The following is a 16876-nucleotide window of genomic DNA, read 5'->3' as shown; positions in this document are numbered from 1 at the left end:
TCGGCTTGTTTAGGCATTGGCACTCGTATGCGAAGCTTGTACGGTTCAAAAAATAATCCAATAATAAATCATTGTAAAATATATTTTATCAATAAAATGTATCCGTTTGCTTCTTATGTGATTGAAACTTACTGAAACATATAGAAATTATTTCAGTCATATAATTTTAGTGTTGAAGTAGTGTATTCACTTATTATATTATCATATGAAAATAATTTTTCATAAAATTAAACATTATACAAGAAAAATATTTAGGTTAGAATTAGTTAAACGTATTTCTTATAATTCCAACCAAAAATTAAATCCACAATAATTCCTTTAAATATTTATATCCTTCTTTTTGGTCACATTATTACTTGTTAAATATTATAGGTTAACATATAAATGTTGTCCATCGACAATTTTTTTTGTTTTGTTTTCTTTATTAAAAATAATTTTTAATACTCAATTTCAAATGTAACAGCAAGCAACTACTGTCCATTGAAAACAATGAATATAATTTTCTATTGATAAATACATAATATTAAATCAAAAACTAATATGCTATTTATTTAAAAGGTCTTATTCAATGATTTCGATTTTATTTTTAGAATCTAAGGTTTACTGCCTAAGGTGAAGTAGAGGAGTAATACATTTTCTCACACCATATCTAGAATGTTTTTGATTAAAGTTAATTTACAGTAATTATAGATTCAATTGAGGTATGGGGTACGTTTGTCTTTAATTTAAAATTTCTATTTAACAGAGAATGGGGGATAAACGGTTTTTTTGTGTAGGCACATAAAATAATTTATTTATATTTTTTAGTTAATGCGAACCATTTAATTAATGTTTGTATTTTAAATTTTAAGATTAGCTGATGGGTGACTTTAACTATTTTATTAAATACATTATTTCTATATAATGTCAACAAATGACCAAAGAATATTTGTGTTTAAATTAGCATAAATACGATCATTAGGTCAGGTGAGGCAGTAAGATGACTTTTACAAAAGGCTGTAGCTTATGGCTGTCACACTATCAAAAATTATTGATTTGTACTTAAAACTCATTTTCTGTACATTTACTGAAAAATGGAAATGTACAATATTTTTACTAACTATCATTAATATGATTAAAGGTATTTATCATACTTTCGGTCAATCGCCAATTTCACACTTACGGAAACAGCAATAGGTAAAAAAAAATATTCTTAACAATCATTACATTAAAATATCGAGACATTAAAAATGTCTACAATTTTCTATTTGAAATCGTTATTTGTCAATTTGTCGAAAACCGTCAAAAAATTAATATGATATTGATGCAAAATAATAAAATGTACACAACAATCATTAAAGTATTATTTAATATTCATTATAATATTGATCATATTTTTTCAATAATTATATATAATGAAATGAACTAGTAACAATAATACTTACAAGATGACAAACAAGTTAATATTTACTAATATTATTCTATAAGTCATAATTTGTAATCATTCACAAAAAAAATATTTTTATACTCATATAAACCAAATACATGTATAGAACATTGTAAAATATAAAAATAATTAAAAACCAAACAGACGTTCCAGAAACTCTATTATCACCAGGATCATCGTCATCAAAATAATTATTCTCCAAGAAGTCGTCTGCACAAACAAAAACATTTTTCAATTTGCATAATGCATTTTCGTCTTCACTCATATTATTTACTTTAAATTCAACACACTGAGCAGTGAGCTCTCAATATAACAATAGATGAACACCGTACAATTGACAAGTATAACATAATAATCACGAAACATAAGCGTTGGTAGATACCCATGAGCATAATTATTCCAAGTGGAACATAAATATTAAAATATGTAATCCATAAAATGTATAAGCATGTTTATTATACTATAGATTTGAATGCATTTCAATAATTTGAAGTTATATTTTAAATAAATACAGCATGGCATACATCCAATATCAATTAGGTATATTGTTTTTGCATTACACTTTTTCATTTTTGAAATAATATTCTGTACAATAAAATATGAATTATGTAAATCTATTTATAAAGAAATTAAAAATGTATTAATGTTGTTATAAATATTACTTATTTTATGTGGTGCTTGATTCATAACAAATATTTACGACATTTTAATGATAATTGAAATACACTTTATTTGTTTCATCATTTAAAAATTAATAATAATAAAAAAAAATGACATATTCCACCGTTAAAATAAAAAGGGTTGCAGAACACGAAATGTGAAAATATATTTTACAGCGTATTTGTACGATTCAACTCTCATGTTCATATAAAAGTACGATCGAGCACCATATCTTAAATTATTTAAATTGTTCATTTCTTTTTAATACTTACCGATGTTTTTTGGAAAATGTTGATGTACTTAATTCAAATATTGAATGAGAAAATATAAGACAGATGTAATATTGGATATAATAGTACCTATACTCTGACAATTTTTACAAACATAACATGTTGATAGATTAATATCAACTAATAAGACATTTCAAAAATCATAGTCCCCATATCTTCCAACCCCATTATCAAAGTAGTATTATCCTTAATTCAAAAAGTGGAATACCTCTAAAACTAATCGATAAAAATTTAATTCGGTTTCTCAAAAATATTCGAAAAAGTAATTTGATTTACAATTTATAGAAAAAGGGTGACTTTCTTTATGAAAAAAAATGGGGTTGGTATTGCCACATGAAACTTCTTAAATAGAATAAAAATCCAAGTTTTTGAAAGTATATGGTGTTTAAGTACACTTAAAAATTCCATAAATCAGAATTTGAATAAATTCATTATTAAAAAAAAATGATGGAGGTTAGCATAATATGGTATTCATCGTGTAATTACTACTTACTAATTTATTATAAGTTTGATTTTTTTTAGTAAACAATTTCTATTGTTCTTAATACAAACAAAATTTTAATTATTGGGTATTATGCTTTTATCAAAGGCGCATCCATGTGAGTAATGTACATACGAAGTACATGTATTCATATTAATTTTGGTGTGATGGGCTGATTATCATTTTAATAAAACAGTTTACCGTTACCATTTAAATTCCTGGGCTTAATATATTAATTATATAAATTAAATTTACATAAAGTTAATTACTGAGATTATTAACACATATCTAACCTCTAAAATTATATAATTATAAAAAGAGAATTTATGTTATAATACAAAATAATCATTACGGACAGTTAAAAGGTCGATTGTATGGAACTTTTCTGTACTTACCTAGCAGTAAAAAAACTACCACAGAGACCATAATGCAAGAGCCGTGGTTTCAAAGAAACTGTTGACAATTTCTCAAGCTGTTTTTTTATTTGTTCTACAATAATGTAATTCGCTGTGGTAACAATTGAAACGAAACAAGTGTCCAAAACCCGCTCTTATCGTATCTCGCAGTAAGAATTTCAGTAATCTCACAACTGTTGTACCCATATACGTGTGAATTAAAATACTATGCTAAAAATAAAATATAGTATATACTGTAGTTCACGCATACAAATTTCATCAAAATTAAAATCTACTACCTACAATAAATTTTGTAACATAGTAATATTATAACACATAAGTCTCGCATAACACAATATAATAGTGTAAAATAAGTTGTTCGACCGACCCAACACACTTGTAAAATTATCATAGAACTTAGAAGCGCTGTTTTCTTGCAAGATAATAATAATATACAACTGTAATAGGCAGACACTATACCGTGGTAGCAATTACTTTTACGTTGTGATGTTTTCCACTAGGGTGTATTTGACTGTGGGTATACTGTGCGTACCCACATGTCCCGATTCAAATTATGAAACGGAGCTTTTGAAGAGCAACCAGTGTGTTGTTCCATGAAAATGCAAAGCAACACTTTAGTACGACGACGCTTACCGTTAATACAAAATACTTCATTAATTATAAATATTTCGATTAAAATGCAAAAACGCACGTCTGACGTATGCCTGTACATACAATATAAATGGTTAAATATTATTCGTATTATCATCGTACATTATTTTGCATAATAGGTAGGTACCCCATACGTAAATGGAAAAATTTGCTACACTCTTGTGTAACTGTAGTGCCCCTCTAGAACGGTGTTCAAAACATTCACAACTACAACAGTTGTCTTTCAGCAATAATTGAATACCTATAAAAGAGTATGCTACAAAAAAATCATATTTTATTCCAGAAAAAAAGAATATACTGATAATGTACAACTACAACTGTTGTTGACTTTCAATACCCATTGTCGGTTATCATAACTATTTTTCTTTCGTGGATTTATACACGTCTGCAAAGGTTCACAAAATACCCTGAATTAGTGTCTTGTAAGTATGACTGTGTGTATAGTGTACTTCGCGCTTATATAATATTGAATTTATTCGTGTTTTAATGTGAAAACATAAAACGGAGAAAAAGATTAAAACAACCAACATCACATATCCGCCGTTACAGTAATTATAATAATATTATTCACTATAATATTCGTTTTGACCCGTTTGAACGCAAGTTATACACTGACGGACACGATGTCTTTTTGTGTGCGTATGGGAGTTGCAGAGGTACTACCTGTACAAGCTAATTTCTCAACTACTTTTGTAACTTGGGTGGTTAAATTTTAATTTGGTATGCATACGACCCTGCTAAATGTGTATACGTGTTAACCAAATATTGTATTAATTCCCGTGTTCTAGATAAGTACTTCAGGGTAGAAATGAACGTTTCTGTTTAAATAACTGATGATGTATGCGAATGAAAATCCGGTAAAAAAATGCCTCATCGCTTGACGCATAACAAAAATATATACGTTTCAATTTTTGGTCCATTATGTCTTATGCTAAAACCGATACGTCCAAATTTGTCAAAGTATTATGTTTAGGTAATAATGATATGTACAATATACGTCATTATTTTACATACAGAGCATGACGTAAAACAGTTAATAATCAAAAAGAAAATAATTGTACATTTTTAAATAGCCGTCAAAACTGCTTGTACTATTAATCTCAGCACCTGCTAATATTTTATTCGTTATTATAAAAGAATAATTTTAATTTCGTTGTCAGTTGTACCTAAACATAAATTCAAATGTTAATGTTTTATATTTTATATTTGTTTGTTGTCGTTATACAGTGTTCATAATTGAATACACTACACAAATTTGATGCAAAAGTAACATATCCTCGAAATCCAAATGCTGGTGCCAGAGGAGAAATAATGTAATTAAAACAGATAAAAATATAAAACGGGTAGTTAATTATACAAGGACATGAAAATTAAGCTAATGTATAAATATACATTGAATAACATAATAATAGATTAGCTATAAATCGTATTAGTATGATCCTTATATAAAAAAAATAATTACAAAAAAAACATAAGTTACCTAGATTTGATTTTTTAATATTTTAAAACTATTGAAATTGTGAATATTAAAATAAAACGGAAGGAACTTATATTTAGAAATTCATTGCCAGAATACTATATTCGTCTTAGGTGCGATGTCATTACTATATTAGTGTTAATTGATGTTCTAACATGGAATACCAATGCATATTCTCATATAATATAAAACTAAGCGAATGTTTTAGTATATACAATAGTTAATCAGAGCTTAATATTCTTGATTCTGTATGTAATTCAACCATAGAAAAAAAACATGTTTATTGAAAAATAATATTTGAGTAGTGAGGTTAATGTGATGTCAAGATTCCGAAAGTGAGAATGAAATATTCCTAAATACGATTTATTTTTCGATCACATAATTATTTAGACTTTAGGTAACTAAATGTACCTATAGTAACTACTAACTACTACACTCACTCTATTAAGAATGAAGTACGGTCTTTAAATTGTCTAAATCAAATCTAAATATTAAATTTAAAATGGCTACAGATATTGGGGGGCTTCGTTTGCTTACTGGTACTCAGCAAGGCGGTACGTGGGTATTATGATACCTATGTCGTAAATATGTACTTATTTTATAATAATAAAAAAGTATCGCTAATTTGTTCAAATTCAATATTTCATGTAAAATGAAAAAAATTCAATATAACTTAAAATCAAAATTAGATATATTATAAAAAATAAAATAGGGTTGAATATTAACTAAACTTAATTAGAAACTATTTTTATAAATGTTCCAGAAAGTTGTTCAGTAGCAATTGTTTACTATTTTAGTTTTCAATCATACCTCAAAATTCAAATAATAGTTTTGCGTTTAAATAGGCCGTGGATCATATCATGTTAGTACGACCATTTATCAACGGATAAGGATGTGACATTTCCGTATCTATACACTATACACCATGCCGTGGATACTAACTAAATCTACCTATTGGTATATAGGGAACGACAAAAAGAAAAAAAAACATATATTTTATGGGTTGCTTACCATGTCACTTCAATTGAATATTATTGACCCAGATATTTAATTATTTCTGAATCATTTTTATAGAGTACCACTAATTAGATTGGTTAAATAATTATGAAAATTAAGTAAAATCTAAATTGAAAGTTGTAAATTATACAGAAAAAAAATCTAATATTTTGTTTTCTCCAATTTTGTATGTTAAAGAATTTTTATACAAATTAAATTTATGAATTTCATGATTAAAATATTCCTGTTATAAATACAATTTAACTTGCTTAATATTTTATAATGAGCACACAAATTGCGCTGTAAAGTGATTTAGTTGTTGTATGTTGAATTATTCAATAGAACACAAAATATAACTGAAACAATTTTACAATCGTATTTATAACAATTTCTAAAATACTTTTCGGGTGATTTGCATTATAAAAATTCTGAATGAAAACGATTTCGATACAACAAGACATTCAAATGGCGTATTTATATATATATATATATATCATATTCAAATGGCGTGGTACAATCGCCCACAATTGTTTGGGGAATTGTGCGCCGTTTGCTAGTTGGTTATATAAAACAATAAATAATAATTACGACGAAAGTCATGTGTGTGGTTGGATGCTGTAATGTTTATAGTAGTGAACGGCTAACTATGTGTTGTAGAGTTGGCTAAACAGTGGTAGAGGAATGGACGGCTGTAAACGCAATCGATAACTTTACGCTGTCTGATGTCCAAAGCGTCCTTTATTTAATTACTCGCACTGAATATTTAATAAATTCATCATAGACTCTGTGGAAAATATTATTGATCAACGTTTCCCGTTAAGAGTAATTTTGAAACTAGAAATGGCTCAGAACACACCAAATCTTCAATGGGATGTCATTGAAATCTTTGAAACGTGTCGATAAAGGCCAAAACACGGTTGGTAGGTAGGTATTATTGAATTTCCTTTGCTTAGGTAGTCATTTCCCGGTGTTGGAAGTAGAACATCAAAGGTCATATAACACGTTTAACTTAAATCATATTGACCGCGCTATGACAGCAAATGAAATTTGTAGGTACGAAATTGATCAATTTTAAAACTAATAAGTTTATACATTTCTAAGGTATTTTACCTAAATCCAAAACCGAAATCAAAAATATATTAATTATATGTAAAGTTTACAAACGTTTCATTGGCCATTGTTCTGTTAGGGTCACTTAAGGGACGACTGATGAAAAGCATATCAATATACTATTTAGTAGTTTGTTTGTTGTAAAATCTCTGAGTTTTTATATCATCGTATTCCAAAGACAATTATTATAAGCGCTAAAGTCATTTTTGACTTGTTTTATGGTTTATGAAAAAAATAATAATGCTTTTAAAAATGTTTTAATGTCTAAATCATTGAGGATTAGTTTTTTTTCTATATTCGGTCAAGAACATCATGAGACTTTTTTCTTATATAAGTTTGGAAGATTTTATACTAGAACTAATGGCAAATTAAACTTTTTTAAATAAAGTCAATCTCAAACCTTTCTTCAAACAGTTCAAACATATTAAGTTCAGTATTGGGAACATTTTAGTCAATTATTTGACTGTAATTAAAGAACTTCACTGTTTAAAAAAAAACCATGTTTTCTAATTCTCATAGATTAATATACGTACTAGAGCAAAATAAAATGATTTCAATAAATAATTAATAAAAGCGTGATAAAAACATTATGTATAACCGTGACGAAAAGTAATAACATAATTAAATAATTAAATACTAAATAATGTACACTCTATTTATCATAAATACTTATTAATTATTAACATGTATAATACTTGCAGTAAAATATATAAATTCACTCAATATTCTTAGAAAAAAAAAAAATATATTTTATCAACTATCTTACACTCAAATCATATGATATGTTCGGTCTACATTTTATGGACATAGTTATATAGATTAAAAACTATTTTAATTAAAGTGATTTCCAACCATCTATCAATTCGTCGTACTTTTGCAGTACCTATTTTATATTTTAATAATGTGAACGTTGAATACAATGATATATCACTAATTGCAAAGCTGTTAGTGACTACTTATTGCATTCGAAGATTAAGTTCTATAATATAGTCTTCTATAACTAAGTACCTACCGAAAATTGCACTAAGTGCTTCAAACGATTATACGTATTTATGCACATGGAATAGTTTGGTAGGTAACTTCAAATGTATTTCAGTAAAACCAAAATATAACATATTGTACGTGCCCAGGGTTTAAATCCAAAAAAAAAACGATTAAAATATTTTTATATACTTTGTAATTAATCGTGAGATAGTTTTAAAATGAAATTTAAAAAAAACAAAACCTGATACAACAATTAATTTTTATCTAAAATATGATTAAAAATTAATTAAAATTGGATGTACACATTATACTTATGTATTATTTTAAAATAATATTAATTATTATGTATCTACTGACATATTTTTAATAATATGCATTACGCCCGATTGATAAAAATGTAATATTATGTTAAAACCCGATTGAACACGATACAATATTAACTCAGGGTTTTTTTTTAGACTACATGATTCAAACGAAATAAAATCAGAAGTAAGACACACCAACACATAAACGTCCAAACCGCATATATAATAATTAGAATAACCATTACTGAGATTAGAGATGGATACAACTTGCAGTATTGTGTTTTAGAGTACCTATATATTTGTACATTGTAATTAATATTAAAGTATAATTAAACCGGTCGAACAAAACATATAATTATTTACATATTACGTACCTGGATGTTTTTTTGTCATCTCTTACAGTTGTTTTGTTGAACGTTCTAAGCTATTAAAATAAACGCGCAAGTGAGGAATATTCAACAGTATATTTGCATTTATAATATTCTTAATGGTAAATGTTAACTAAACAATACTATTGTATTTATAGACAGAGTCGTATTATAGGTAGGTACACGTATTTTATTATACTCGTGAGTACCAATAGAATAATAATGATAATAGTATGTAAGTTTAGTATAATGTCGTATAATATTATTGTAAAATATAATATCACGGATCATAACGGATTTAAATATTGTAAATAAAAACGGCAGCGATAGTGGAGGACAGTATCGTTTTAAATCAAATTGGTGCAATTTTAGATACCTTTGAAAAACAATTTTATAATTTTCACTTTATCGTGAGAGCGGAAAAATAAATAAAACAATATAATAATAATATCCCCCTGCGTACCACCAATTATTTGTCTAATGAGCCTACTGTACGTATGATGTCCAATGTCGATTCGGACGCCACTTTTTTTATTTAACCACCACAACTTAATAAGTTAAGCATTTTGTTATATTTTTCATTTGTAAATAATTGTTAGCTTTTAGTTTTATAATACTTTTTTCTATCTTATATCGTTGTTCCTGATACAGTTTTTTTTTTGTTTTCCTTTTTGTAATTCATATGTATATACCGTTTATCCTTATTTGTTGACTGTACTAAAAGTACTCAGCCCGTATATATTTTAAAAAAAAAAAAAAAATAAATAAATATAATGTCGATGACTCCGTGTCATAAAAAAAATCAACGAATCGGAATGTCGTGTCCAGTTTTCTATATAACGATGGTGGTAGCGCGGTTATAGTTGGTATTTGGTATATCATAGTGACATAATAGCATTATCTCTAAAGGAATGATAACTATGATAATTTTATAGAAAACAAAAGATATTTATATGGCCAAATATGCCCCATATTTGGCACTCCCCATAATATATACCAAACATGCCTAGCCTGGGTATGAATTGTCGGGTTTAAATTCAATGGTTAATTTATTTTAATTAATTTCAGTTATCTCGAAGGAGATTGCAAACGTCTTGACCAGCCCATACAACAGAATCAAAAAAAAAACAGATCGATTCTATTGCATGCTAATATCCACTTTATAATTTTTATCTATATACAATTTCCATCTTGCTTAAGAACTTATAAGAAGTGTCATAAATAGCAAAAAAAGTCGCGGGGGAGCTAATAATAGATTACTGTGCCATTTTCAGTCTAACCATTTTATAGCTTTAAAGAAGGGTTGAATAAATTAAATCACAATATGAAACACGACTACTAAAAAGTAATTGGAAAGTCGAAAAAATTTTAATTCGATTATAGATGTTTTTTGTAAGCTTAATGTATTTAAGAGTAATCGCTCTGTTTGTAGAATTAAATAGTATGATAATCGTATACTATATTTTGTCTAAAAGACTATTAATATTAACTATCATCGTGGCAATAGTTTTCTAGTGCTCACACAATATTAAATGTACTCAAAATTGGAAAAACTAAAGTTATGGTATTTCATCAACAACCAGCTCATCAATTGGACTGCCTTTACAATTAGATCGGGCAAATACCAACCTCACCACTCCTTTTCCTCCCTAAATGATGCCACTTTGCTTAATATAATATTATTAATAATATTGTGATTATTATAATATTATTTTAATATTATTATTATAGCTATTATAATTATTATTAATAATTGTGAACACTTTAATTTATATTATTATTTAATACATTATTGTGAAACAGTTTTTTCATTACATTTTTGAAAAGCATGAATTCCGACAAGGTTAATATTATGCTCCTTTATTTTTAAAATCCAGTTATTTTAAATATTAATTAGGTTTATATTCATTTATTAGAGCGAAAAATAACAACCTTACTAAGAATTGTTTAGCAATTTGTAGAAATAGTACGTTTAAAACAGTAATGCGGTTATCGCTCATTAAAATTAAATGTGTTTTTTATTAATGATATTACAATAATATGTGCAACAGTAAATAACCATAACGACCAGTTTGCTATTTTAATATTTAAAACGTCTCCCTTCCAATGAAAATAATATTTGATTAAGTACAGGGTAATAATAATAAGTAGATAAAATATAATTAATTGTATTTTTCTTCGGTCATTATTAAATTAATTAGCCCTCATTCACAAGTTCCAAGTGGACAAAAATCGACGAAAAATTGATCATTGTTGCAGAACTCAGTATCAGTTTTTTCGCATTTGTCGGAATCAATAATATTGATGTTCAAACATTTTCATTACTTGTGAGCCGTGATAACTTTGTAGTTATAATTAATCATAAATTGTTAGTGTTGTCGAATTTCCATTGGCTTTTTGTGACATTTGATCAATTATTATGGATTATCATTTTGTATATACGGTACTATACTTTTTACTTTTAACTCCAACGTGTATGTTTCATATCCTGTTTATTCACCCATAAACAATGTCCACATATTATATGACAGACAATACAAATGGTTCAAAGGCGGTATTGAGGGTGATGTACATGGGCTATTATTTTGCCCCCATTGTTTAGACCGCAATGCAATTAATAACATTGCAGGTTACCTATATGATAATTTCGATGTTGATTGGAAATGACAATTAACACAGTCGGGACAATCAATGGACATCTTCTGAGTCAAGTGTGATGATTTAGTTTTGAGTAGAGGAGGGTCTGACAAAAAAAAACCTCCCGTCGGGGCCGCAAAAAAATAATGATATTGCTATTGCGACTTGGGTACATTTCGTTCGTTTTTGCGATATCAAAATATTCGTTTATTATTTATTACCCGTTTTAAAATTTAACACAGACTCGAAAAATAAATCATTATACAATATAATACCCACTTTTGCAAACGTATATAGGTACATTATAATAGCACGACAAATGTTTGTAGTTATTTTTTATAAATTTTTTTTTTTCTACACCCGAGACGAGAGTTTTGAACAAAAGTGTGTAACAGCATGTGTGTGTGTGTGTGTGCGTGCGTGTGTGTGGATGAATATTAATTGCCGTGAAATTATATATTCAATTTGTGAACAATGTCTAAAACTGGAAAGCATTTCAGTTTAAATATTATACTCCGGCTCGAGGAGATGAACCACACTGTGTGCATAAGCAGACGGGATATGAATAGTACCAGCTAGGACTACGTGGTCGCAATACTCTATTAGTTGGATTTATGCGATCTGAATGGAAAATATATTATTAGAGTTTGCTCTATATTCAATGTCTCTTGGGTTCCACCCAAAACCTTATCAGCTAGTCCTTGTCTAGTTATTTCATACAAATAATCCTCGATGACGATAAGAGGTCAATGATGCGTACTTACAACTTGCCAATAATATGGCAAACATCGGATCTGGTAGATCGATTAACGCAAACCGTTATGATACATTTCGTCCCCGAAATTCTGATGATCGATAAAGTAGTTGTGTTAAATAGTATGGTAGACTTATATTAATATCCGTTTTTCAGGAAAGACTAGCTAATACCCATACATATTATTATCTAAATCTGATAAATCAATACCAAAGCATTTATTTTTTGATCTTTATGACTGTAGTTATTACTTAGATAATACACAATTTTAAATTAATCATCACTATTATTTTAGTAGAAATATTTAAGGTTGTGATAGAAGTTTCAAAAATATTGGATTTATCTGCAGAAATCATAATTTAGTAAGACCGTCGCTTTAAATGATGATACATCTAATAGTAAAATATTTTTTAGGTACTAGTGTACCTTAGTGTACTTAGTACTTTAGTGTAATAGTTTACAAACATGACGTTTTTGGTAACTTAGAGTAGTTAGATAAAATGTATAATAAAATAATAAAATAATGAAAAATATTGATAAAAACCAATAATAAGTCATATTTGTATAATATTATTATAGGTACACAACTATTTGAAAGCTTGCGTATGAATTTAGGTTTTTAAAAAACAAATTTAAAAAAATACATTATGCATTATATACGACGAAAATATGTTGTCGGTATAATGAATAGGTTCAAAAGAATATTAAATTTGATTACATCGTATTATTATAATGCGATTCTTTTACATTACAGTATTGGAACATCAAACGAATTGTCTAATCGTCAAACTCTAATGAACTGTGTCATTATTCATTTGAATTATAAAAATTATCCCATGGTACCTAATAACTGAGATGCTAATTTAAATTAACATATTTATAAATTTGAAAGATATGGATGATTTTAATTAATTGATAATTTATGTACTGCACTAGTTCCGTAGGTTTTCTTTTTTTCTGTTATGAACTTCTCCCCTTATTTTTATCATCACGAAACCTAATTAAATGTATTCGTATTGAACTATCAAATGCAAACTATTCTCGCTGGGATCTCAATTACCCGAAGGTATGAAATTGTGTTTACGGTTCAGTCTTAAACACATTATGAGTGTAAAATAAAGATTGACATAAATTATCTATGTAATTAAGTTTTGAATTCAACGGTAATTATCAACACAATAATTCATATTACTACTGATGATTTGTATGACTTATTTACCAATGCTTACATATGATTCAAATTGGAGAGCATTTTTTTACAATTATTTGTTTATGTATGTGTTCTTGAGACACTTTTTTATCCAGAAAAATTATTCAATTCATCGAGAGTGGTTTCTGGTAGACAATTGGATCGAGTTGAAAATCGATTAAAAATATATTTTATGTTAATATATTTTAAAAATGATATAATTTTTAAAAATGTCGGATCTTTTTGATCTATTTATTTTAGAAATTTGTAATTTTCCATATATTTTTAGGGGTTTTTTCAATTTATGTTGATACATTATTTTTCTGATCAAACCCCTTAAAAATATATTATCTATGCTTATTTTGACTTAAATGTAAGGTTCCTCGTAACTATTAGTTATTTTATAGAAATACTTTAAAATATCAAAACTACATATTATTATTTACTGTTCAATTTTTTTCATAGGGTTCACAATCCAATGTGCCTATTATATTTTCGAAAAGATTACAAAAATTATGTTTTAAATGAAAGATAATAATTTTTCTTATTTTTTTGTAATCAAAACTTACGTATGTTATAAGTTACTAAGTATTTATTTGATACACAATCCAATTTTCAAAATATTTAAACTAATTTTAAGCTACGTAAACATAAACCTATTTACGTTTTACTTAGGTATGTTAAAGAATTGATTTACACATAAATTAATAATAACAATACATGATAAAATATATGCTATATAATAATAATATATAATATATATCTTAATAAAAAATTAGTTTAACTTACTTTTGAATGTTAATAGAAAAATAAATTATAAAACAATCTTCGAAATAAAGGTTGACGAGAGATTCAATACCCTTGGAATTTACTTTAGAGCACAGCGATTTTCCGGTATTTTTAAGTTATAACTTTCTTTATAGAACTTTAATATAATTTCTTAATTATTTTAATCATTTCTTTACTCGTGACTGTATATTCATATACTTAATTAATTAATTAATATTTTATAATTGCGTTTATTTTACTTTTCAGATGTATAATATTATTGATCCACTATGTTTAATTTTTGTAGTGGAATAGTTTTCAATTAATTATAATTAATAATGGTTTTTATGTTTTCAGCGGCTCTAGTGAGCAGTGGTGGTGCAATTTATCCGATTGGCTGGGACAATAGAGAAGTGAAAGAGTCCTGTGGGAACATATCTGGACCATATAAACTAGGTAAGAGTACGTTATCTCAAATGACAGAGTTATTAAACAAAGTCACTCTCAAATTTCACAATATTATTAAAATATGCGCTCGAAAATTTTAGCACTTGTACAATATTCGCTAATCTATTTTCTCAGTATTACGTCTGCCTTATCTCGAAGGAGATATTTAATTCCCAGACGTTATTGAAATTCCTCAATGCGAATTTCAAATCGTCAGGTAATTAAAATGGAATTGTCTTTGTGGAATATATTAACGGCTCTGATAAAATTATTTACCTACAGTTAGTATTGGTGAGACAACTTGTAGAGATGACGTACTTTTCGATTTATATTAAAAAAAAAAATCATAATCGACTATTGTTATCGGTTCATACTTAGATTCACATAGGTAAAAAGAATAATAATTTATAGAAATGCTACTGAAATGGTATAACTAAAACAGGGAAGACATGTTTTTTTATATCAAAAAAATATATAACTTTTTTGAATCCACAAACGCATTGTAATATATCTATTATGGCATTATGTTTACAGTGTGTGCATACTCATTTTCGACAGGATTTGGCAAATTATAGGAATTAGATAAATACAGTATTATGAATTCTAATTTATTGTTTATTATTTATAAAATTTACTACGTTTAATGCATTTCCAATAACTTAAATCGATTTACAAAATGAAACTACGAGTACCTGCATCGATGTGTATTACAATTCATCGTATCCAATTATTATTATTAGTTATTGCATATTAGTGTTCTAAATTTTAAGTTGATACACGAAAGATACCTACTTGGTAATATCATCAAATTATAATATTTTTTGAATTAGTATTTATGTTTATGGTTTGTTCGTAAAAATATGATTAGAACTAGGTACTGCAAAATTAAACTAACGGTTTATTTGATAAATTTTCATATTTATTACTATTTTTACCAAAGCATAAATAGCTAGCTTATAATATTTGGATGGTATGTCAAATCTCCAATGTAAATGTATGAATATTGCGTTAAATTTATGGTTGCATTATCGTCCGAACTTCAACTATTTGGTTGTTTGAATTTACATTTTTCCAGGTAGAACACAATAATGATATATTATGCATGTGCACCTCTCAAAAATTCTGATAGAATACTTCAAGGTTATGTCTATTGTGAATTGTAATACTAGTTTCATGTACCTAATCCAATAACTACATAGCCATTTTATTATATTTATTTGTTTGCCCCGAAATACTTCAACCATCAAAAATGATAATATTGCTACATAAATAGGTTGAATTTTTAATTACGTGCATTAATTTGAATACTATTTTAATCTTAAACTGTATATTAGACCCTGGTAAAATAAAAATAATTTAATTATGTTTTATACACCTCATTTACTCTTGATTAACACTCGTCTGCACTTATTTTCCTATCATTTATCTCACTACTTTATCAGTTTTTAATAACTTCTTTTTATGACATCTGATATTAAAGTCTTTTAAAATCAATACAATTTAATTTAGAAACATAAAAATAAAAAATGTAACAAACTTAAAATGACTGTTCATTTTCCATCTTTCGTACAATTTCCCAACTGTAGACAACATCACCGCCTTTTTTGGTACGATAATAAGTGATCGAGTATTTACTTAAGAGAAATTCAAAGAATTATATTTACTCACAATAAAAGAATAAATAAAAAATCTTCAACTGTAAATGTTATGTTATTACAATATAATATCATTTTTAACCACTAAAATTATATAGCTAAGTTACAATAAACATATAGGTACCTCCTAATCATTACATTGTTAAAGAAAAAATCATTGTTTTGTAAATGGTGGTGGAAAACAAAACAAATTTGTTTTTATTCCAACAGAAAATTTATTATTTAAATTATTTTTATAATTATGTGGGTACCACTGCTGTAG

At 26.8% G+C, this 16876-nt stretch overlaps 1 protein-coding gene across 1 annotated transcript in view; it reads left to right on the top strand.

Moving 5' to 3' along the window:
* LOC111028629 (lipoma HMGIC fusion partner-like 1 protein) overlaps positions 1-16876 on the top strand; it is a 247762-nt gene that overhangs the window by 224508 nt on the left and 6378 nt on the right. Inside the window, exon 5 of the mRNA XM_022307358.1 lies at positions 14870-14968. Coding sequence (XP_022163050.1) covers positions 14870-14968 — 99 coding nt within the window. The remainder of the gene's footprint in view (positions 1-14869; positions 14969-16876) is intronic.

This window comes from Myzus persicae, unplaced genomic scaffold (assembly GCF_001856785.1).
Source record: "Myzus persicae strain clone G006 unplaced genomic scaffold, MPER_G0061.0, whole genome shotgun sequence".
NCBI classification, from domain to species: domain Eukaryota; kingdom Metazoa; phylum Arthropoda; class Insecta; order Hemiptera; family Aphididae; genus Myzus; species Myzus persicae.
Note: the sequence above shows the minus strand (reverse complement) of the source record. Positions and strands in the feature narration are given on the sequence as shown.